The sequence below is a fragment of the Monopterus albus genome, unplaced genomic scaffold, assembly GCF_001952655.1.
Source record: "Monopterus albus unplaced genomic scaffold, M_albus_1.0 scaffold188.1, whole genome shotgun sequence".
In the NCBI taxonomy this organism is placed as follows: Eukaryota; Metazoa; Chordata; class Actinopteri; order Synbranchiformes; family Synbranchidae; genus Monopterus; species Monopterus albus.
In genome coordinates, this window is record NW_018128068.1 from 485,561 (window position 1) to 509,352 (window position 23,792).

The 23,792-nt window shown below is 39.8% G+C and overlaps 3 protein-coding genes across 4 annotated transcripts in view; 2 read left to right on the forward strand and 1 right to left on the reverse strand.

Moving 5' to 3' along the window:
• Nucleotides 1-599: 599 nt before the first annotated feature.
• On the forward strand, nucleotides 600-5,740 carry eif2b4 (eukaryotic translation initiation factor 2B, subunit 4 delta). Of its 2 annotated transcripts, XM_020617326.1 has the most exons (13): nucleotides 600-713; nucleotides 1,243-1,292; nucleotides 1,378-1,558; nucleotides 1,724-1,951; nucleotides 2,030-2,112; nucleotides 3,501-3,592; nucleotides 3,717-3,831; nucleotides 3,913-3,989; nucleotides 4,153-4,255; nucleotides 4,416-4,543; nucleotides 4,822-4,999; nucleotides 5,124-5,304; nucleotides 5,434-5,740. In XM_020617326.1, the coding sequence occupies exons 1-13, from the start codon at nucleotides 692-694 to the stop codon at nucleotides 5,631-5,633; spliced, it is 1,638 nt and encodes a 545-aa protein (XP_020472982.1). In that variant the 5' UTR covers nucleotides 600-691; the 3' UTR covers nucleotides 5,634-5,740. The 2 variants fall into 2 exon arrangements, with proteins under 2 accessions (XP_020472982.1, XP_020472981.1); XM_020617325.1 differs by lacking the exons at nucleotides 600-713; nucleotides 1,243-1,292; nucleotides 1,378-1,558 and having other exon boundaries at nucleotides 1,853-1,937.
• An 87-nt stretch (nucleotides 5,741-5,827) lies between these two features.
• Nucleotides 5,828-8,997, reverse strand: atraid (all-trans retinoic acid-induced differentiation factor). The gene is made up of 7 exons (XM_020617328.1): nucleotides 8,860-8,997; nucleotides 8,552-8,685; nucleotides 7,835-7,903; nucleotides 7,384-7,455; nucleotides 7,174-7,295; nucleotides 6,965-7,065; nucleotides 5,828-6,875 (listed from the first exon to the last, which is right to left on the reverse strand). The coding sequence occupies exons 1-7, from the start codon at nucleotides 8,950-8,952 to the stop codon at nucleotides 6,771-6,773; spliced, it is 696 nt and encodes a 231-aa protein (XP_020472984.1). The 5' UTR covers nucleotides 8,953-8,997; the 3' UTR covers nucleotides 5,828-6,770.
• A 590-nt stretch (nucleotides 8,998-9,587) lies between these two features.
• snx17 (sorting nexin 17) overlaps nucleotides 9,588-23,792 on the forward strand; it is a 20,877-nt gene continuing 6,672 nt past the window's right edge. Inside the window, 9 exon segments of the mRNA XM_020617324.1 lie at nucleotides 9,588-9,829; nucleotides 10,153-10,387; nucleotides 14,564-14,638; nucleotides 16,107-16,134; nucleotides 16,137-16,214; nucleotides 17,537-17,601; nucleotides 18,830-18,940; nucleotides 20,115-20,205; nucleotides 22,578-22,665. Coding sequence (XP_020472980.1) covers nucleotides 10,328-10,387; nucleotides 14,564-14,638; nucleotides 16,107-16,134; nucleotides 16,137-16,214; nucleotides 17,537-17,601; nucleotides 18,830-18,940; nucleotides 20,115-20,205; nucleotides 22,578-22,665 — 596 coding nt within the window. The 5' untranslated portion in view covers nucleotides 9,588-9,829; nucleotides 10,153-10,327.

Below are 23,792 nucleotides of genomic sequence, written 5' to 3' on the forward strand. Positions count from 1 at the left end.
GATGTTCTGTGTTTTAGTTGATAACATACTGCAGGATTTTCTGAAGACCAACAAGACAGTTTGGTGGTCTCCATATAAATGTCATGCAGCTGCAAAGGTCAGGTTTGACACACCTATCTCCATTCCCCATCAGTGTGCTTAGTAAAAGGGACTTCTATACTCACTCATTATAAAGTGAGAAGTAAGGAAGTCAGCCAGTCCTACAAATATAAATAAAAAGAAGATCCTCTTTTAACTATGCTACACTTGCCTGTGCATTATGTGATAAAGCAGGGTTTTTTGTGTGCTTAAAAACAAGACTAGAGAAGGCCAATGTTTATCTCAAAAGACAATGAATAGCTGCAATATTTAATATGGATAGAAACTTAGTTGATATATTTAAGAGTGCATGATATTATAATATAAGTGAAACTGTAACATGTTGTTCTGCTGGTATCCAGAAAGCTGTTGCAGAGTAGTGTCGTCAATGAATGATCTAATATACCTATACAGCCAACACTTTTATCACTAACAGCTGTTTATAACAAAATAATAATGATAAGCAATTAAACGAAAGCTAATTAAGTTCCCACAGTACAAAACGCGGTTTATTTAAGAGCACAATACTGCTTTTTTGACACAAGGTGGCGATAAACATTTTTCGGGACAGTAGTTTCTGCAACAGCAGAGGAAGTGGACCAGCATCGTAAATATGGCCGATAGTGGAGTGACAGGTAAGTTTGGGAGTGTGTAACAACTTGACTTTGTATCTTTTTCTATGTATTTTGATTATTTTCCAGTGGGCACGGCGACAGAATGTCTTACACATATAATTCGTGTTGTGTGACCTTTGAGTTGTTCCTCTAACGAAGTTAAGTTCAAAATGCTAATTGTACTAACGTTAGCATTGCACGCATCTCAGCGGCACCATTGCGATAGGCTGGTTATAGTTTAACGGCAGACATTGTAACGCTATTGCATCATCTTTTTGAGTATTCTTTAATTATAAGGATAATTGAAAGGGTGTGTTTAAGGTGCCATTGCACCGTGATAGCAAACCAGTGTTGCGAATGGTGCCGTTAGCGTGAAAATGAATTAGTTTAACATTAGCTTTAGTTCCAAATAACAAGCAAACGGCATCACCAAAACGGAAGAACAAATTACTAAATATAAACGGAATCGGTCATTATTACCCGTCATTAATATTTCAAATTTAAGGAACAGAAGTGTAAACCGATAAAGTAGTCATATATTCGTCTATAGTCTGCCTTACAGATGGACCTGGCAAGAACGGAGAAATTGCACGTACAACGGTTAGTGTTAGTATTTTCTTGAAATTTTACAGTCTCGTATAAGGCTGCATATCTGGGCTAATTGTAATGTATTGTCCCTTAACAGAGTGAAAGCAAAGAACTGACCAAAGAGGAGAAGCAACGGCTGAGGAAAGAGAAGAAACAGCAGAAGAAAAACAAAGAGAAAAAGGATGACAAAACTTCACAGGAAAACCAGAAAGAAAAGAATCTTTTCAATTCAGCTGCTCCAACCTCCCAGCCTCCAACACAACCCGTAACACAGAAAGGTGCATATTATTTGGACAGTGCTAAGGGCTGTTGAAGGGCTGCTCTGAAGTGAGCATCAGTTGCTAGCCGCTGACTTTTGATTAGATAGGTGATTTTAGTAGTTTCTAACTCATCTGCTAGATGTTAATTTTGACTATTCCTTGTGTCTTATGTGTCTCCCTCAGCTCCTTCAGCAGTGCCTGTTCCTGCACCAGTTTCTGTGCCTGCCTCAGAAGCGCTTGCCCCGGCAGACAAGCCTGCTAGGACTAAAGCTGAGTTGAAAGCTGAGAGGAGGGCTCGGCAAGAGGCTGAGAGGGCATCCAAACAAGGAAAGAAGGGTGAGGCCGGCCCGCCGGCTGCCACGGGGAAACCCCAAGCACTGCCCAGTGATGCAGCCAGGTACCTTAACAGTAGTGGCAATGGCCATTCAGATAAATTGAAGTTGCACGTTATATACAGTAGAGAAAGTGACACTGTTTATGTATTTTCAGTGGTAAAGAGGCTCCCAGAACACATTCAAGCAGACAATCCAGATGTTTCAAAGAAACTGGCCAAGAAGTTGGAAAGACAACAGGTTAGCTACTTTGTTATATTTTAAAAATCTTTAATCATGGAAGAAGGTTTTGTCTGATTTATGTTTTTTTGAGCTTACACTCTGTCACAAATTGTTGAACACTTTCTGAGTGGTGTTTTTTGTTGTTATTTCTTTAGAAAATTAACTATAAAGTCATTATTACCACCTTAAAAGGATAAAGTACAAGTAAGAAATAGGTACAGTATAAGTGAACTACAGCAACTTTGGAATCTCTTATTGGAAATGATCAAAACTAAGTGGGAATTGCCTGAATCTTGGTTGATTTAATCAGGCACCTATTACATATCATAGTCATATAACAGTCATAACAGTTAATACAACCACAGTTGGAACAGGTCTTACAACTTTAAAGTTCAGGTCCTCAGAGACACTGGACCATGGGAGGAAAATAACAGTACCATGACAGAGAATCATTGACACTGTCAAAACTATCAGGACAAAAGAACTGAATGAAAAAGGTATGGCACATAGAAAGTAACAGAATTACAGTATGATGTGTGCTGCAGGTGTTTACAGTGATCAGGATGATCTGAGCCATTACCACTTACATTGGTCATTTTCAGTAAACTAAAAATCGTCATGATTGTCTAATGTTGGGGTATTTACAACAAGGACAGTTCTCAGAATATAGCCCACAGTTCTAAAGCACAGTCTCAAAAATGGCAGCGTATTATTCATAACTGTGATTCGATGTAATGGTGCCACCTCAGAGACCATCAGTCATAATTGCATGTGATTGTTCCTAACATTTCTTTCAGACACCAGGGTACAATGCAGCTACAAAGGTCAAGGTCTGACTTTCTTAAATGTGTGCCATTGCCGTTTTGTCTATCTTATTTTATTTTTTGCTAACCTGTAATTGTTACTGTGCTCCAACACCACTCATTAATTGAGAGGTGTTGGAGCACAGTTTTTAATTGATAGCTAGGTTAGGGATGTCTGGTCCATTGAGGCAGAGGTGGCATATCACTGGGTTGTATTTGTTTGAGAGGTTGCAGAGAACTTGCTTATTGTTTCTTTTTTTTGTACTCTTTGCTCACCTACAATACTCAGCTGTTTGCTGTGCAGATTTTTTTGTTCTAGAACATTTAGGCACAACGGCACACAGTAGTAAAAGTTAGGGTTTTTTTTTTTGTTGCCAAAGTCCATGTCTCGGTGATTAGTTTTTCTGTAGGAATTGGCCTCAGTAGTCATATTTGTTTCTTTTGCTTCTCCCTGTGGACATTTGACTTTTACTTACTGACTTCTCTGTTTATTGGATTCTGCCTAAGCTGTGCTGTGGCTGTGTCTCAACCTGATAATCTCAATTTTAACCCCTGAATTACTAAGCACTTATAGTTTTGGACTCTGACCTGCCTTTTTTTCAGATCCCACTCCGGTCAGACTATGGCCGCAAAGTCAGCCTGTTTTCTCATCTCTACCAGTACAGTCGCAAAGCCCCTCTAACACAGCAGCTCAGGTAAACTGACATGCAATACAGTAGGTTGTTTGTATTGTCTGAGTATATTGCCAGTAATTTGTCATAATCTCTTAAAATTGCCTAAATCTTAGTGATTGGCATGGATTGTTTTTGTCGGTTCCAGCATTCCCTCCACAGTGATTCATCCTGCCATCGTTCGACTGGGTCTCCAGTATTCACAGGGCATTGTGGCAGGATCCAATGCTCGTGCTGTAGCTCTGCTGCATGCTTTCAAACAAGTACAGCTCATAGAACACAGAATATTCAGTCTGAGTGCTTTTACATATTGGCAAACTAAAAGCAATGTTTTTTTTTTTCAGGTAATAAGGGACTATACTACACCTCCAAATGAGGAACTATCTAGAGACTTGGTAAACAAGCTGAAACCTTACATCAGGTACTAAATATTCAGATTTTTGTTGTCATGTATCATCATGACTTTTACTGGATCCAGTATAGGTTACATTACTAACTGCTCCCCTCCATTGTCGATTCATAAATCAAACAAATGAACTTTGAAATTTTACAGTTGAACACAAATGAATTTTTTTGTCTTTCAGCTTTTTGAATCAATGTCGCCCTCTGTCAGCTAGTATGGGTAACACAATCAAGTACATCAAGAAAGAGATTTCCAACATTCCTAGTCATTACAAAGAAGAAGAGGTTATTGTCACTTTTTTTTTTTTTGCTTATTTAGCCAGAAGTCATAAGTTAAACGTGTTGTAGTTAACATAAACATTGACATAATATGCTGTTTTTGACACACTAGCCTTACTGACTTTGTCTCCATGTGTGCTGTGTGCATTTCCTTGTCTCTGTCTAGGCAAAGAGCAAACTGCTGACCTCTATCGATTGTTATGTTAATGAGAAGATCATTTGTGCTGCTAAAGCTATTGCTGAGTACTCCATAGAGAAGATCAGTAATGGAGATGTCATCCTAGTTTATGGATGGTAAGCCTTGTAAAGCTTACGTACAAGGAAAAGACCTTTTTATTTGTCATAACTGTGCATTTGCTTAGTTTCAGCTGTTAGGTTTGTGTTTCCTTGTTAGTAAGCACTACTTACCCATTTGCCTTGCTAAAGGAATCCAGACAGGAATTCATTTTTTTTAAAACCACTCAACACTTTCACTTCCCCGTTTTTGTTGCTTAAACTCCCACTTTCCTTCCATGTTCTCTTCTGACATTAAAATGTCTCGTTTTTCATCTCAACTCTCACTACCTGTTCAGCTCATCACTGGTCAACCACATCCTCTGCGAGGCCTTGGAGAAGAGCAGGACGTTCCGCGTCATCGTCGTGGACAGCAGACCTCGGCTGGAGGGCAGGGAGGCCCTGAGGCGCCTCGTCCAGAGAGGCATCAGCTGCACCTATGTCCTCATCTCAGCTGTGTCCTACATCCTTCCAGAAGTAATCATAAAGCAATGGTGGACTGGGCATGACATTAATATTGTTACTTTAAAGCAGTATATTGCCCATGGAATAGCCAAAGGATTGAACTCTAAGCACATTAAGTTTCCTCATTGTCTTCTAGGTGTCAAAAGTGTTTCTTGGTGCTCATGCGCTGCTGGCCAATGGTTATGTCATGTCTCGTGTGGGGACATCACAGATAGCTCTGGTGGCCAGAGCCTTTAACGTGCCTGTGTTGGTGTGCTGTGAGACCTACAAGTTTTGTGAGCGGGTGCAGACAGATTCCTTTGTGTCAAATGAACTAGGTATGGGAAGATCTCATAGAAGCTTGTTGATTTGGTACATATATCTAGATATGTTTCTATCAAGTAATTTTTCTTCCGGACATTAGATAAAGCTGTGAGAATCACTGGTTTATCGTATGTTCTTTCCAGATGACCCTGACGACCTCATCGTGACCCGTAAAGGAAAGACCGAGTTGGAGAACTGGCAGCAAGTGCAGTCTCTTGGCCTGCTTAACTTGGTGTATGATGTGACACCGCCTGATTTTGTGGATCTGGTTATCACAGATCTGGGAATGATTCCGTGCACCTCGGTCCCCGTGGTACTGCGAGTAAAAAGTCTGGACCAGTGAATGACCTCCAGTTGACATCAGTCTGAGCCAAGAGGCTGGTAGTACTCATACACCACATGAAACATTGTGCTTTTAGCATGCAATAAATATATATATCTGAAATGTCATGTGCTTTTTAAATAGTCCATGAATGTTTTTGTGGAAGAACTGGAAAATTAGAGATATTTTTTCTCAGCCTGGTGGGACGAGGCAAGATAGAGCCATGTTATGAACTGTTACTTTGCAACACAACATTTAATTGGGTGCATTTGGATCAGAACAATTACACTGTAGTTCACAGCATGCTTCAGTTGTCACAGTGGGCCTTTTTAAACTAGCCATGAATGGTTCCTTAATTACAGTTGGAGCAGCAGGCTCTTAGAGGAAGTTTATGGTTCACATAAATTATTCAAAATTTCTAGTTTTTAATGACGATCAGTTGAACAGGATAAGAAAGCATAAACTATATACCACATTGACATTCATTGCATAGAAACATCAATTTAACATTGATGTTATAAGATACAATGACAAGGACAAATTTCAGCAGATATTAGATTAAAAAAAAAAAAGGCAGATCTGGTAACGGCAAGTGACAACTATAAATCATGCTGGAGTGATTAAACTCAATGTCCCACTTTTAATACAATAAAACGACTAAAAGACAAAGCTCAGCTAAGCTTGAAACTTTGAATCAAATCTGACTTGGTTTGCTCTCTGAGTACATGTTCAAAAAGCAGTGAACAATTTGCTTGATTCCACACATTCACTCAAAAGTGCATAAGGACATGCAGTTCCATCATATAAACTTAAAGTCAGTATGTTTGACACAATTAATTCAAAATTTTGTTTAACACATCATCAATATCTTGTATCAGCTACATTTAAAAACAGCGTTAATACTGGTCAGTTTTGACAAAACTAGGTTTAAAACTTGGTATAATTTCTCTAAATTTGCAAAATTGATGCAAAAAAAAAGTAAAATGCCAGCCTTAGAAATGTCCCAAAATAAAATATAGCTACCCTACTATTAATGTAGAATGTCCTTTAAAAGAAACCTGAGTCACCCGAGACTCTTAGTCAGCATTTTCCCTATTCAGAACAGTCAGTGTCAGCTCAGTACCTAAAAATGAAATACCAGTCGATTGCATTTCAGCCTCAGAGTGATTTGGCCTTGCGCCGCTGTGTGAACCACATCAGGAAAGAGATCACAACTGTTGACACTCCAATAGGCCCAAACACCCGGAGAACTGGAAACTCCCCCTAGTGACAACGTTAACAAATACATAACTTTAACAGTGAGAGTAGACAATAACATGAACGATTCAGATTAAGCTGCTTGAAGAACTGACCTCTCGAAGACACTTGTATCCACGGTGGTTGTCAGCACAGTTGCACTCAAAGAAGCCGGGGCCGTAGGGGGCACAGAGGGAGTTCTCTGGGCAGTTCGTGGCTGTGGATTGTCAATTATGAGATGAATAGATGCCACATATCACCACAAAACTACTGCTGTTTTGAGATGATGTGTGTCACAGTGGAAAATTATCAAATGAGAACTTACACAGCTGTCCAGTCTGGTTGCACATGTTTTTCTGGCCTTCACATACACAATTGCCCTTTTTGAACTCCACCTTGTCCCAAGACGTGTTGCCTCCTGGACAAACTATGTCCCCTGGCAAAATCCTAAAGAGATACAAAGAAACAGAACTAACATACTCACGAGCAGCTGCAATAGGTTAATTTCTTTTTTTATTTCAAACTGGATACTTACATGTAATTTAACTCAATAAAGCCTTGAAATGCTGTGTCACTGATGTTAACAATGGGATTGAGAGAGAGGTCTCTGCAAAACAAGTTTATAATGTAAAATACTTTGGACAAACATGAATGAAGAGTCTCCCTCCTTGCCAGTGGGAGAACTGGAAACATTTCCTTGGGATTAAAAATGGAAACTTTCGTGAACTCTTCCTTCCCAAGAATGTTCTTAAAGATCATTTTGAGGAATCACCTGCATACAACAGCAGACTGCAACAATTTATGATATGGAACATGCATGTTTGATCAAGTGGGGTAAACACACACAGTAGAGATGAGCACAGTTGTTTTATGCCCTGAAAAGATAACCTCACGCGTTCACTCTGAGGCAGTGTTTCCATCATTTTGTCTGCACATTATGCTGTATGTTGTGTAAAGGGGTAAGAAACACCATAAACTGTACATACATCCATTTCACTGTTGTTGCTTCCTGAAGGTCTTCCACATGAGTTAGTGAACAGTTGGACAAATCCAGCCTGACACAAACCAAAAAACATCATGAAACATTAACAAAACAAAGATTTGCCGTAGCATTCTCACTGCAATTGGCAATAAACAGGAACAAAGGCTACAACACTTACACTCACAGCCTAGTATAATAAGAAGTGAGTAGGTAGGTCTATTTATACACAAAATGATGACAAAGGGTTAAAAAAGTTTGCTCAGTCGAGCACTATGTCCTACCTAAAATGCTCCTGGAAGGAATGAAGGTTGAAGATGGACCATGTGTAATATAATGACAGAGCAAAATAACTTATTTTGCATTTATCTACGTATGCTGGTGTTCTATACTGTATTAATCAGAGATGGTGGAAAGTAACAATTACTCAAATACGTTACTGAAATACAAATGTGAGGTATCTACTTCACTTGAGTATTTTCATTTTCTGCTACTTCATACTATAATTCGATTTCACTACGTTTTAGAGAAAAATACTGTATTGCACTTTGAACTCATTACATTTATTTGATAACTTTAGTTAATTTTCTAAATGAGATTAATTAAACAAAATACAATATAATCATAAGATTTATTGATCCTTGGTGTAAGATTCACAAGATACCCAGCAGTTATTCAAAATATATTGTCCCGATTGACCCTGAAGGCAACATAAGAGTCCTACCCGATGATGTGTTCAGGTTCAGTTGTGTTGTCATTTCTCAAGCAGCATCTCCCGTCTATCCGTCCACCATATAAGAGGCAAAAGTGTCCCACTGTGGTGCTATTTACGACAGTCCCGCTGCAGAGCTTACATACCTGTGATTACCAGTCATTACGCAAGACAACATTTAGCACTTATCCGGCACCTAAGGCTACTGTACATCCACCAAAACACGGTGGTTTCTCGACGATATGTCAGTATAAAATGAAATCAATTAGAATTCTTTGGGTAAAGAGTACAGCTGTTATATTTGACTAAAACAGTCTTACCTGCAGCTCAGTCAATCGACAGCTCACGCAAACGCATAAATTAAAAATCACAAAAAACACTACAGAATTCTGTTGACTACTCCCAGCTTTCATTTTCGTCGATTTACATCATATGATCGCGCAGTACCGAGCATGTGACCGGAAGCGGTCCAACACAACCTAATTTTGCGCTGTAACTGCGCATACACTGAATTTGAGATATTATCGGTATGTGTAGTGAACAGAATAAAGCAACACAGTGTTAATACGTAAATCAATCATTTAGTTGTTTATTAGAGCATAAATGCGATGATATGTTACTTTTTTCGTTTTGAAGTAAAAAAAAACCTTTGGTTTATTTTCATTTTAACGCAAGTCATTCAAAATGCTTTATTTAAAACCCTCAGACCTTTCTTTTCTTTTCAAATTTAAAACATATTAACCTAAGAGTAAATGTATGTTGCAAAATTAATAAGTCAAATTTAATTTCAAAAATTGTTGACAAAATCTAGACACATTTTCCTGCCTGTAATGAATACGGACTGCACTTTGTCAGTGTGGGGTGCACCCCAAAATAGGGGTGTTTAAGTTAGACGGTTGTATGAGATTAAAATATGTTGTTAGTTTAAAATATTCTGTGGCACATTTATAATAATAAAAGATCTTCTTATTGTTGATGTAAAACATCTGACAGATATAATACTTGTATTCTCTCATTTTTTTAAACCAGTATAGAGAGGTCCACCCCCGGTTGATAATGCGGTGGTTTGGCCCAGAAGGGTTGTTGCAATGCCTCTTGATGGGCCACTAGATACGCTGAACACAGAATAGCGTGACGGACGTGATAAATCAGCTTTTTTCAGCTATTTCTACTTACGTTTAATCCATGAATGTTCTGCGCTGTCGTGTAGATATTTCTTCAGCAAATATAGGAGACAGGAAAAACAAGCAAAACCACAACAAGTGCAACTGCCCCCTCATATTTCGAAAGGTTTGTCTCTGCGACGTTGTGGGGTTTGTAGGAACCAACTGCTCCTTTTATCCAGAAACTTCATCACGTTATGCTAATGAATTTAATTACCTGTACACTCTGAAATCCAGTTCAAACAGTGAGTGGTTTTCAGTTAGCACGAATTATTAAAAGTGCGCGGAAACGGTATTTAACGTCAACACAGAACGTGTAATTACTTAACACTTGCAACATGGCTGCTGCGGGGACGACATTGGGAAAAGTTTAACACTGACGTGGGAGAAGTTTTATGCGAATGCCATTTGGTATATAAGTTGCTGTGCAGATAATAAAGTCGTCAGCAGTCTCTCCCAGCCTGACATCGCTTTCCCCGGATTTACAAAGCAGTGGCTGAACCGTGTGAGAGCCTCCTCCTCCTCTGTAGTCACCGCCGACTGTCACTGCAGGACTTAGTGGGGAAACTGGTGCTTTCTTCTGCATCGTGAGCTGTGCTGGCGGCAGGCTGTGTTTCGGGCTAAAATGCATTTTTCCATACCCGAAACGGAGGTTCGTTCGGGAGAAAATGGATCAACCTATGTGGTGAGCATGATAATTTATGTTTTTGTTTTCCCGCTACCACTTGGCCTGTGTTAAAACCCTGGCTCCAGCTGGCCACAGGTCGGGCTAATGTCAGAGCAGCATGAGTTTTTGTGTTTACTGTTATAAATGACATTAGTAGTAGTGTACGATCATAGAGTAAACAACCGTCTAATGCGATTAAAATAATCTCTGCCCTCAGTAAGAGCACAACACGACAATTTGGATTACATGTGCAGTTAATTTACTCCATAAAGATGCAACCTAGATGGCTAAATGCAATTTATTTACGGAATTTAAACGTGAGGAAGTTGAGTCAAAGTGATGTGGACCTCCATTACAACCGAATGTGGTTTTGGGAGGAAATTGAAATAATTACCAGGAAATAAAACCCAGGCCTTCATCCGATTCAACCTTTCATAATTAACTTTATCTAACCTGGTGGATGTGCTTCTGTAGCCCCAAAATGTTGCAATAAATCTTAAATTGACAACATGTTAATTTGTGCCACCTACTGTCAAAACCATCTGGTCCACTATGTGATGCTTCAGGCGCAACAGAGTCCCTTTTGTTTTAAAGGTTTGAGTCAGCACTTAAGTTCTTTCTGAGGTTTCAGGTTTGCCACCATGATGTAGCAACCCTCCTTGTTATTTAGAGAAAAGTAAGCCAACACTGCTTTAATCTTACTGTCAAGTCCCCTAACATTTTAAAATATAGCAGTCTTGACAGCACATCAAGAACAGCAATAATTTTGTGGCTCCGTTATCATTCTTGGTTGCTGGTCAGCAGGCTCCCGCAGCTTAACTTTATTTTCTTTCACTGTCTTCTGTTTCTTATGCCCTGCCTAAAAGCACTTTGAATTGCAGTTGTGTTTGTTTTGTCTTCACACATTGGCAGAAATTCACTGAAGTGTTCACAGGGTGAAATTCATGTGGGTTGGCCGAGGACGGCCAGAGTGAACCCATTTAAGGCTTTAGAGCATGATTCGCACTGTTTTTCTCATAAATGTTGAGCACCAGTCACAGGCACAGTCGGTATGCATTGTGCTAATTTATGGCTGAGTCTGTGTTATCAAGTCAGAATGAATTTCCCTTGATAATTTAGAGCATTGGTACAAATGTCTGTGAAATGAATCCTATCCCCTGAACAAAAGAGATTACATTGCCAGGGAACAACTCGGGTTCAAGTTGAATTCTTAGATATAAGAGCTAACACTACAACTGCAAACAATTTTGGATAATTAAGAATATTAGGTAAATAGTTCATTCTAGTTTTTGCCTAAGTTTTTGCTTTATAGAATTTCACACCAGATTTTTTTGAAATTGCATCTGCAACATGTTGAAATCACACTGGCTGCTCTCAGTGTCACACACCTGCTAATGACTATATTCCATCTTGACTCCACATGCTCCAAAGAGGGGAAGAAAATTCTTGGAATAAGCTTGTTAATATTTGAATGCGTCTGTATTCAGTGTCACTGCTGCACAAACTTTCGAAATTAGCTTTGGGTATAAATTTTGATACTTTCCCTGGAGAAGTGGTGAATGTAGTATTTCATGTGCAGGAATTTAGTTTATATTGTTTTGCCAACATCTTCTCTTGCTGCTGGAAGTTGATCCCTTTCTAAAAACGAGTCCTTTGGGTGCCACCTCTGGCTTGTTTCTACCTGGCTGAGCCCATGCTGCAGTGGAAACTTGAAAGCATGGACTTTTCACCTCTCAGTTGGCAGTCCTGTGACTGTCATTGTGACCTTCCTGTAACCAGCCCACAGGAAGGGACTTTACTTGATTATAATGCTGAGAGATGTGCTGCGTACCTTGGAACCAGCAGGGCACAGAATCTGCAGAGTTTGCACAGGGCTTTTTAGAATAACAAGGGCTGCAGTTTTTTTTTAATACTCTGTTCTTCCTGTGCAAGCACAGACAATTCATGATTTTTGAGTGCTCGCACTTCCTTGTTTCTAGTAGACTCACTGAGTCTTCCTCTCTGATTCACGTGTTATAAAGTGTTTGTGGGCATGTAAAAGAGAGACAGTGGTGCTACTGTAAGTGATGGTGATTCATTTACTTTGGATGAGGAACAGGTTGGGAGTTGGATATGAACAAGGACACCCGTTTTTGTTTATAATTTTTCAAAGCACAGGAAGTGCATAAACTTAGAGACAGATGGTTTTTAAAATGTGCTCATATTGTCACCTGACTTAAAAATCATGTAATTCTATATCGTCACATGTGAAAAGAAGGCTGGAGTTGACGGTTATTTTTATAGAATCAGAATCTGCTTTATTGGCCAGCTGTGTTGGACACACAAGGATTTTTTTTTTTGTTTGTTTTTGTTTTTTTACGTTTCGATTGCAGTCTGATCTGTAAACATTTTAGACATGTTGATCCCAGTCATTATCAAGTCAAAAGTTTGCTGGGGTCAAAATATAACGTATTCAAGTACTTTCCGTTGATGGTGTTGGTATGCTGAGCAGTGTGCCAAACAGAGCAATAGATCATGAAATACATCCTTTGAACTGTCCTCAAGCTGAACTGCTTGTGGTTTTTTGGCGGGGGTGGGGGGGTCACTGAACAGAGCCAAGACCTTCTGCATACTCTTTCTTCCTTCCTGACTGAGAATTGCCTACATACACATCTTTCAGTCCATTCTTTGACCCTCCTCCTAATTCTTTAGCCTTCCTTTTCCCCCTCTGAACATTTTGGCTTGTACTTTTTTTTGTTGTTTTCTTATTGATAAGCATTGTAAGTCAGAAATGGCACCTGCTATTGACCACCAGTGTGGTCAGGAGTCTTCAAGTCTCCTCGTGTTTACAAAGATGACCCACCATGTTCACTATAAATACTGATTGAGACTAAAGGGGCAGGGGATTAAAGACACCCACATGGGAAACCTTTTTAACGTGCATGTCCTCTCGCCAAAGGCCAGAGCTGCACACAGCCTGGTGGAAACTGATATAATTGTCACTAAGAAAATGGCTTGATCTTAACCATGAGTCAGTTAATACAACTAGTCCACCCCGTTTTAAGATTTTTTTTTTTATTTCTTTCTGAAAAATTATCATTAGCCTTTGTGTTGTATAATGACCTTTTTCACAATTGATTGTAGTCACTGTCTTTGATCACAATGGTAACCACACCCTTAGCAGGTTTTAACTATGATTTCTTGTCAGTCGATTTTGCAATGGAACAATTTTTGTTATGTTTTTGAGCCATTTTCACTTAAATATTTAACAGAGAATAAAGTGACTTACAGTTTTAATATGTACAGTGGCAGGGTCGACTCATGGCTAAACGATCTTTGGAATAACACTGGATTCCTTTACAGTTCAAGGTTGCTGTTTTGTAAGCGAGCTTGTATTTGGGGAAACGTAAACACTCCGGTTCCTCTAAAGGATGTAACTAAAGTATCACTTTAGTATTAATGTGGTTTTAGTATGATTTGCAGCAATTAATGAGGGCATGATGACATGATAAATAGATTTATTTTGGCTCCAAACATGACTGCAAGCAGATATTTGAATTGCTGATTCCAGATGGTGGTTTTTGTGGAGAAGTACTCAAGTGATAGCTCCTGTCAAAACAAACAAGAAGTTTCTCAGAGAAAAGATTTGCTTTTCATATTTGTTAGCTTCTGAATAATGCAAGAAGCAGCTGTTTGGATTGGAAAATGTGCAGGGGGCTTTGTTTTCTCCTTTGGAAGTCAGTAGGGGTTGATTGAATTCAATTCACATTTCGTTTGTTTGGTCCTCCTAATGAAAACACAGAGGGAGGAAGCACTCAGGGAGATGAGCTAGATGGAGACTGAAATTGTTTTGAGGTGCTATGAGATAAATCAGTAGTGAAATTAAAGGTATAGGACATTTCCTGCTGTGTTTTCACCGGTTGTGGTTTGACTTTTGCTCTGCACTTATAACCTGGTATCCAGGGAAATGCCTCTGAAGAAATTAAAGCTGTGGACTGAGGCCTTGAGAATCATTTAATTTCACAGGGCTTGTAGTTGAAGAAAGGTTATTGTTAAATAAGTATCTGTATGTTTTAAATCTATCCATATATGTTTGAATCTTTTATTTTGACATTTTTCATGCCTGTGTTACCATGCTTTTTAGGCAGCGCTAAGCATTTGAACCTTTACAGTCTTTGTCCTCACATTTTAATTTGGCCTCTCTCTTTGCCACAGGCCTACAACATCCATGTCAATGGCGTGCTGCACTGCCGGGTACGCTACAGTCAACTGCTTGGGCTCCATGAACAGGTAAACCATCACAGTATACCCATGGCTGTCGGTTGATGTGTTGTGCTTTTGTTCAAGTTCAAACTGTTGCATTTAAATAGTTGTCGAGGAGATTGGAGGGGGTGGGTGACGTAGAACGAATGTCCTTGGCTTTTCCTTTACTTCACCTGGTGAGAAAAGGAGCTTGATCTGGGGGAAAAAAAGTTTGTTTGCCTGCCCTTAAATGTTTTTTGTCTTTGTCTCAATGGAACTTGACACAGAGCCACAGTGATTTGTTAGAGCTCTTATTAGGCTGTTGGTGTGTTCAACTTCTACAGTTGGCGAAAATATTGTGAGCTTAGTGCTTATTGCTGTATGGCTGAGCACCCGTTAACTGTGTGCACTATGAAATGTACACTAGAGCATAAAATTCTTACAGAAGTGCCCAGTCTGCATTAATAAATAATCAAGCACAGTCCAAACTTCCACCGTCTCCATCCTTAAGCCTGCGTTATCTGGTCTGAGAGTTGCTGTTGCCTGGCAACAGGGTGTGGGGAAGACGCACTTGAATCTTTCAGCATCAACCCCAAAGGGCTTTGTGTGGTGTATGCATGACCCCAGAACACTGTGACGGTCGGGGTGCACAAACTCTACTCAGATATGGCAGAGACAAAATGTCTTTTCTGTAAAGATCTGTAACAAGCTGCATGAGCTCAGATTTATTTTAGATTGAGAGGACTGATAAATTTGTACCTTGTGCTCAGTGTCTGTAGCTATGAGAGCTGATTTGTATGTGTAACCATTGCTGCCTCTGGCATACTTAAAATAGAAACGGGCAGTACATTGAGGTGAAAATCACCTCTCATCCTCTAGTGCCCTGCCTTCATCATGCCGTATGTGCAGGACCAGAGTGTTTTATAATGAGCAAAAATGTCCTAAGTGTGATGTAAAGCTTTTGCCTGCAGCAAATGTACAGGTTAAAATTGAACCACATTTGATGTATGACCCTGGATTTGTGAAATCTTGGTTTAAGACTTCTAAGGTTCAAAGCTAGCAGCTTTTGAATGATAAAAAAATGGAAGAAATGAGTCAAGAAGCTGGAAGACGGAGTAAACTAGGAAAAACTAGACAGTACGGGTTCTAGGTGTGTGTGTGTGTGTGTGTGTGTGTGTGTTATGCATGGAAACTCCACCAGCTAGCAGAAAAAACAGAGCTTAAAATAAACCTGTCATTCATCTCAAACTGTATGAATGTACCTTTTACAAATGAATCCACAGTTCTTTAATTCGAGACTGCCACTCTGTACTAAAGTTAATAGGTATAATCATGCAAACCCATATAGTGTATCTCCTTTCACAGATTGAGATCTAACTTTAAAAAACATTTAACCACCAGACTTTTCTCAGATCATCTTTTATTTGTGGTCAGAATCAGAAAAAAACTATAGGTTGTTTAGCCTTCAGTACTGCACCCTCTCTGTTTTGTTTCACAACTTGTTTTGCACCAACAGTTAAAGAAAGAATATGGCAGCAATATGGTGCCCCAAAGAAGATCTTCACACTGACTCCTGCTGAGGTCGAACAGAGAAGAGAACAGCTGGAGAAATACATGCAGGCTGGTAAGTTATTCATGCCAAAGTTAAATTCCAGCTACAATGCAGTTGTTTTGTCAGTGTTATCAAGGAGACACTCTTCTTTGAAATGCAGTTCACATATCCCTGACAGCACAGACTAAGACTTTGTTTTTTGAAACAGTGTGACTTTGCAGTGCTGTGAAATATTTCCTTCTCCACAACAATCACAAGAATGAGCTGGCTTTGTGTCTGTGGGGGGTAGAGCCATTATGACCTGAGCACAGAGTGAGCTGGGACACTGAGCCAGAGCCTGAGACAGAGTTTTGCTGACACACCTGGTGAAGAAAGCCCTTACTCAGGATTTCAGACCTGGCTGACTTTTTAAAGGTTTTGTGGGTTCAGATCTTCTAGTGGTGATGTGCTTCCTCAGGGTTGCTCCTTTTCTCTGAAGGCAAAACTAAATGTCACAAAAATAATTTAATGGTGTTTATAGAATCAGTGAGGCATAAGGAGTTTTTTTATGACAGGTTTAAAGTCTTGTACAAGAACCTAGCTGGAGTATCGTACCCCAGTTTGAGGTTTTCAACCTATTGGCTACATTTTAAAAACAGGTCAAGGGTGAACTTTCTGCATACAGACATGAATAAATGCAACTGGCAGCAATGCAGAAGGTTTGTTTTAATCTTCTCAAGCACTGGCAGAGCAGAACAAGGAAGCGTTGTTCAAGTGTGTATTTGCTCATAGTCTGGGAGCATACACACACAGGGTGTTCTTGGCTGTGACTGCACTTGGTTACATCATGGCTTTTTACAGAGTTATGGAAAATAAACTGCCACAAACTTGATTTGCTCTGACACAGATGGCTCATAGAGCTTTCACATTTTGTTAAAGGGTTGGATCAGTTTGTAAAAAGACAATGGTGGACAAGTTGACACGCTCACGCATGTAGTCATATTGTAGTCACACAGGCTTAAAATAAATATGTGTGTGCAAAACAGGTTTGTTCATATTGTCTTTTATTTACCAAATCTGGAGCCTCCATTATGTTGAAACTGGTCTGTAATAGTTGACAGTTCATTGAACCTATCCCAAATAAGTCAGTTTTCACAGACCTTCTTTCGTAAAGTGCAGCATTTTGCAGGCCAAGATAAATGTGTTGAAAGTTCAAACCCACTTCACTGAACAACATCGAGCTGAATGATAAGAGGTCAGACTGGGAAGTGGCTTTGCCTGGGGAAGTTTGTTTGCATTCACAAAAAGACCCTTAACTAAACATCTCTCCTCTTGACTTGCACTGCATTTTGTAATCTTACTGCAGTTTTGGTATTACTAATTTGTCTCCTGTTCATTTTTTTTTTTTCTAACAGTGCGTCAGGATCCCTTGCTTGGTGCCAGTGAGATATTCAATAGCTTCTTAAGAAAAGCACAGCAGGTTGGTAGTTCTGCGGGTGTGTGTGTGTGTGTTTGTTTTTCCTCCTGCCTGTATTTGGCAGTTTTCTGTTCAAAAGCAGACCTGTGAGGAGGCACCAAAAGGCTGCTGCAGTCATTTCTTCCCAACTAATAATTACATTTGGCACTGTGGTAGAGTGAAGCAGCTATTCCCTTTCTGTCTGTTGTAGTTTGTGGCGTCACAAACCTTTACCTTGGGTTATGTACTCTATTTGTGAGCTCCTTGATGCGTCAGATTGGGTTTAGGTTTGCATGCAGTAATGTGTGAAATGCTTAATGTTAGACATGAAACTGAGGAAAGCGACATTTTGCCAAATATAGAAACATAGATGCATTGGGTGTGGTAGCTGGATCCTTTTGAAATGCTTCATTAAAAAAGGAAAAGTGAGCAACCTGATGATTCATCCCAGTGAAATTTGCCAACAGGGTATTTCTGCAGTACTAAAAAACATGCAAGCAAATTCTCAGGTGTAATAACACAAACTCATGGTGTGCTGTCACTGCCTGACAGACTTTCACAGTGTCGATGACTTATTCAGCCCAGGTAGCAGGATTGATTTGTCATTATTCATGCTGTGACCTGCTTTAAATCCGGTAACCTTCACGGACACGTTCATCCGTCTGCAGTCACGTCACCCCCATTCTGCTGCTTCTCTCTCATTAGAGTCTGTGTATGTCTCTTGTACTTCCCCCTCGGCACCTTACAGTGCCTACTGCTAGGGCAGCAGGTACAGAATATGAGATGAGTTACCACCCGGTGCTGTCATCTCATCTGCACCTTCAGTGGCAGCGGTGCACCTGGAGATCTCCAGCTGGGGGAACAGGGAAGATAAGTGATGATTTAGCAGAGGTGGCGAGAGACTGCTTTGGGACCGGAGGCACAGAGGCTCCCCAGTTTAACATTTCATCTGTTTTTATTATCAGCTCAGGAGCTATTAGAGTTTTGAAATATTCTCAGGTTTTGGCAGTTCAGTGAGTTTTCCATACTTGGTATTCAGTGATTTCTGTGGATTTTTGCTCCATTGTCAGCCTTGTTCAGTTAAGGCATGAACCAGAGCACAAGAACTAATGAATACAGCTGCTTTCATTTCTGTGTGAGCTGCCTGCAGTAAAATAGTCAGATGGAAATACTAAAGCTGATGGTAATTAACCTGATAATCAACCCATGAAGCTGAAGGAGCACCTCCTTATGTTTCGTGTCCTTCCTGCAGGAGACACAGCAGATTCCCACAGAAGACGTGGCTCTAGACATCTGCCTCTCCAACGGTCAGAAGGTTACAGTCAACATTCTGACCTCAGATCAGACGGAGGATGTGCTTGATGTAAGTGCTGCAGTGTGCTCTGTTCAAGAGAGCATAAACATGTTTTCACCCAGTACTCCACCTAGCAAATAAATTGTAGAGATTTGTAACTCACTATGATAGGAATAAATTAAACATTTGTAAGAATGGGCAAGTATCCAGGGTGCTGCCCAAACATGGCTGAATGCTTCAATCCTTTCTGTTCTTACAGAGACACCACTTAAAATGAAAGATGCTGAGATTAAGTATGTATAATAAATAATCCTTTTTAGTATACAGAGGTATTACAAACTGTGTTTACAGCTTGAAATTATGATTTATTGCTGATTAACTTTGTGAGAGGCCTGAAGTCTTGATAAGACTAACATTATTTGAGGTCCGGTAACCGTGTGTTATCAATGATCAGTGTGTGTTAGCGTAGCTGCAGTAGGGACATCTGATCTCTGCTCTTCATAACAGTGCTGACACCTGAGATTTCCTTCAGGCATGCAGTATTGCTGCTGAGTCTTCTGTAGGCCCGGGAGATGGCACATGATGTAAATCAGATTCAGTCACATTTATTTACATAGATTAACTCCACCAAAAGCATAAAGGGCTACTTTGACCTAATAAAAAATGATAGAAAAATGGGACCACGCAAAACCTGAGGCTTGACAGGCTCACCTGACATAAAGATGGGATAAATGTCGGACAAGCCAAGTCAAGGCATCCAGTGTGCATGTGTGTTTTTTAATAGGTCAAATAGTGACTCAACCTTTGAGTATATCCACTTCACCTCTGATCTTTATTACCCATGAAAAGACACAAAATCCACAAATGCACATGGTCTTAGATAACTCTCCACAGTAAACATGGAGAGGTTTCATCATGATCACTTGTGACACTCTTGGCAGTAAATCAAGTTTGTTAAAGTGCTCTTGTGTAAGTTTAACCACTGTTCACCCATGAGAGTGTCTCTCTGACTGTATATTGTGTGTGTGTGTGTGAGTGTGCTTTTGGTTGTTTTGGTTTCCAGAAATGCCCACAGATTTGCTGTGTTTTGGATGAAAAATTGAACTGCATGCAGTTTGTTGCAGTTTTGTTTGTTTGTGTTATAATAGTTTGCACACCAACTGCTCTTGAAGGTAAAATTACAAAACAAAGCAAAGTCATCTTCTTGAAAACGATCTCTCTTTTTCTCTTCTTCTCTCTGCAGGCTGTTGCAACAAAGCTCGACCTACCAGATGAACTCGTCGGTTATTTCAGTCTCTTTCTCATCCGTGAGGGTGTAGACGGAGGTTTAACATGTGAGTTTTGACATCAAACCCTTAAAGAATCAGAGGAATACAAGGAATAAAAATAGTTTGGTCTCATGTAACACTGCCCTGTCTCTGTTGTTAGAAAGTTGTTTCCATATAATGTCCTACATAAATATTATTGGTTAATAAAAGTAGCATTGAGAAAGCAAAGTAAATGGTAACAAATGTACCCTAAATCCTTTTAGATGGAGGGTTTAAGTGGTGTGCTAGCAAAATACTGAGGTTGAGAAAGATCCATAAAGTAGATCTGTAATTCATTACTGCTCATAATTTAGATCCAAGTGTTTTCAGATATCTCTGAATATACGCATTTAAATGATAAAGCTGGAAACCATCAAGATAACTGATGCTGTTTATCAAGACAAACTGAATGTGCAGTACACTTGGCATAAAATAATTTGAACCTTCACCAGGTCGGGCCAAGGACGATTCTCAGACAACACAGAACTTGGAAGGCAAATTATTCTTATAAACAAAAGGCAATAAGGTTTAGGATAAAAAATTAAAACCTTTGCTAAAGTCTACTGAGGAACTGTAATGGCTTCTTTTACAATTTTAGTATTGTAAAGTCGCCACAGTGAATTGTAAAAAAAACAAAAACAAAACTGCTCTGGCAACAGACCAGCAGCTCAGTTTATCTGTCTCATTGTTTAGAGATAACGTGTAGGTTAATTAAAAAAAGAACTGCTTCATCCAATGGGAGTTGGATCCTGTATCTAATTTCCTACTGTATCTCTGGCTAGAATGCATGATTCATTTGTTAGGTGCTTGGGAACTCTGTGAAAACCAGCCTCTGTGTGTTTGTTGGCTGGTTCATGCATAACCATTATGCAGTGTTTACAGTGATGTGCACACAAGGCTATGTGCAGTGTTTTCAGGGTGAGAATGTAATTGTTGTGGTCTGTCTGCTGATGTGTCACATTTGTTTTTGGTGGAAAAATATCACTGCATTGTATCCAACCTCTGATTAGTGATTATTTTTATTTATTTATTTATTCCCCAGAAGCTCTGCAAGAGGAGTTAGAACATTTCATTTTACAAATTGATCTGCATTCTAAGCTGCAGGAGGGCAGCAGACTGAAGGCACAATGCATTTTATTCCTGGGAAAAGCTAACTTTGCCTTGATTGTCATGATATGTATCCCATCCTCACTGATAGAAGAACATCAGCGTAGCACAATACATTTCAACAGCAACCTTGGACTACAGCCTCCAAAATGAACATATAGTTGAATCAGTGCCTCTCTCAATCAGTTTCAACTAAAACCTCTTGAGAGGAAGATTTGATTGGTTGGGCTCTTATATTAGATTGCATTTGTTTTAGCTAGGTGTACCTAATAAACTGCCAACTGAGTGTGAATATGATCATACATTTCAAGGTTGCTACCATATTACCCATAAAAAAAGCTTTGCAGTTTTCCTGAGCTGTGCTCTCAGGCCTTTGAGTTCTGTTAGCAACATGAGTTAGTCTTTCATGTGCTTTGAAACACATTGTGTGTGTGTGTATATGGCAGTTGACAACGGCTGCTCCTTTAAAGGAATAGTTTGGGAGTTTTGAAGTTGGTGTTAAAACGGTATTGACACAGATGAACGGCTTTACACATCAAGATGTTTTAGTATTCCAATCCCTTTTTCTATTCATTGGGTCAAATCTCCCCTCAGTCCCAAAGGCTCTTCTCTCACCTTCCACCTGCCAAATGCTCCCCCACACTCCACTCCACATGTCAAACTCATTCCAGGCTGAAAATGGTGCCAGGTGAACTTGAATCTCTAAATAGTTCAGGCATGTTGTATATTCTTGGCAGAGTTTAAATGGGAGTATCTGATAGCTAGAAGAATTCTGCTCCTTACTGACAGGCTTCCCAGAAATCTGTGTGTAAATTGGTATATGCTGTAAAATATGCAAAAGCCATGTTAAGAAGAACCAGTATGTGGGCTGTCACAGCAGTGCTTCTCTTATCTGCATGCTAGTTTCTGCAGAGTAAACGGCATGTGCTTCTGCTTCATGTCCACAGCATCTGTTCATAGAAGAGTCAGCATACGTTCCCAAACCTCATGAAAAAAACAAAGCAGCTCTTCAGTCACTAGATATGTAGTGTGGTGCACATTGTGATGCCTAAAGACCCAACAGTATCATCATCTGAGGTCTTTCACTGTACCTGGGGAACATGCTGCAGATTATGGACACACACAGTACATGATCTCTCTTCATATTAGAATTCTCACAGACACAGTTTTACCCTGCTGGAGTCCTCCCGTCCCTCATTGTTGGTTGTTTCCATCATTATCCATATGTTGTAGAGACTTCAGTTGCACTTATCCTCACTCTCTGTTCTCCTGTCTCTCTCCTTCTCTCTCAGTTGTGCGGAAGCTGCAGGAGTTTGAACTGCCTTACGTATCCATTACCAGCTTGCGGAGCTCTGAATTTCGCATACTGCTACGGAAAAGGTACCAACTACCTGCTCACATTATGACTTTAGCAGTGTCATTGTCCTTCCCAGAGTTGCTCTCCTCCACATCTACTGTGACTATCGCTCTGAATCATGGTCCAGCATTCATGTTTTATTTATCCTGTGAAGAAGCAGGTCAGATACAGTATCTGTTTTGGTAAGGAGTGCATACATAAACTACTGTACCTGGTGTAATTTAATTCAGGCACTTTTTTCATTCTGGGTGTTGCTCATTTCTTTCCTTTTCTGCAGTGAAGTAGTTGTTCTTAAGGTGTCAGTCACAGGCTTCTTATCCAGCATCAGCATCTACAAAGTGGCAGTTAATTTGAAAAAGTGGCCTGTGTCATTGGTTTCACAGATTTACCAAGCACAGTAGTTAAAACCAGACAGATGGTGCATTTAAATGCCATGCCAGAAAGGTCCAGGCTTAAACAGGGACATAAATATGATGCTGCTGCACCAACCACTGACATCTAACCAGATGTTAAATGAACCAATCAGCCATCAGTGCTGTACTTTTAGATAAAAAGTGAACTGTGGTTGCATGTAATTTAATCAAGGTCATTTATGTTGATTAGATTTTAGAACATTTTATCTCTTCCTGATGTAAACATTCATCACAGTCTCATCAAAATCTTAACATCAGAAAATACCACAACAGTCAGATTTCTTGATGACTGTTGTATTGGAGTGTGTGCTCCATAATTCCTACAGGTTGGGAATATATTTGAAGGTGGCTGACACTGGAGGGAGGAGAATGGGTGACTCCACCAAAACGTTTAATCCCTGAACATCCCTGGCTACATGAAACGCATTTTTTAAAATCTTAGTGTAACAGCAAGGAAAATCTTGTCCTTAAGCTTTAATGGTCTACAACAGCAGAGCTGACATGGTGTATTTTAACGATATTTTTTTTTTCGGTTTTAACTGTAGCTTTGCTTGTTATTAGAGGGAAGAAGCTCAAGGCAGCTAGTGCAGGCGAATAAGCATCTGCCTTCAAGAGCCGCGTGTCACAAAAAATACAAAGTATCTCGGGTAGAAGCAAATGTGTTTGGGTGGGCCACCCAGTGCATGCAGTTTGACGTTAGTGACAGTTTTCTGCTTCCTTGTGTGTCTGTTTTTTTC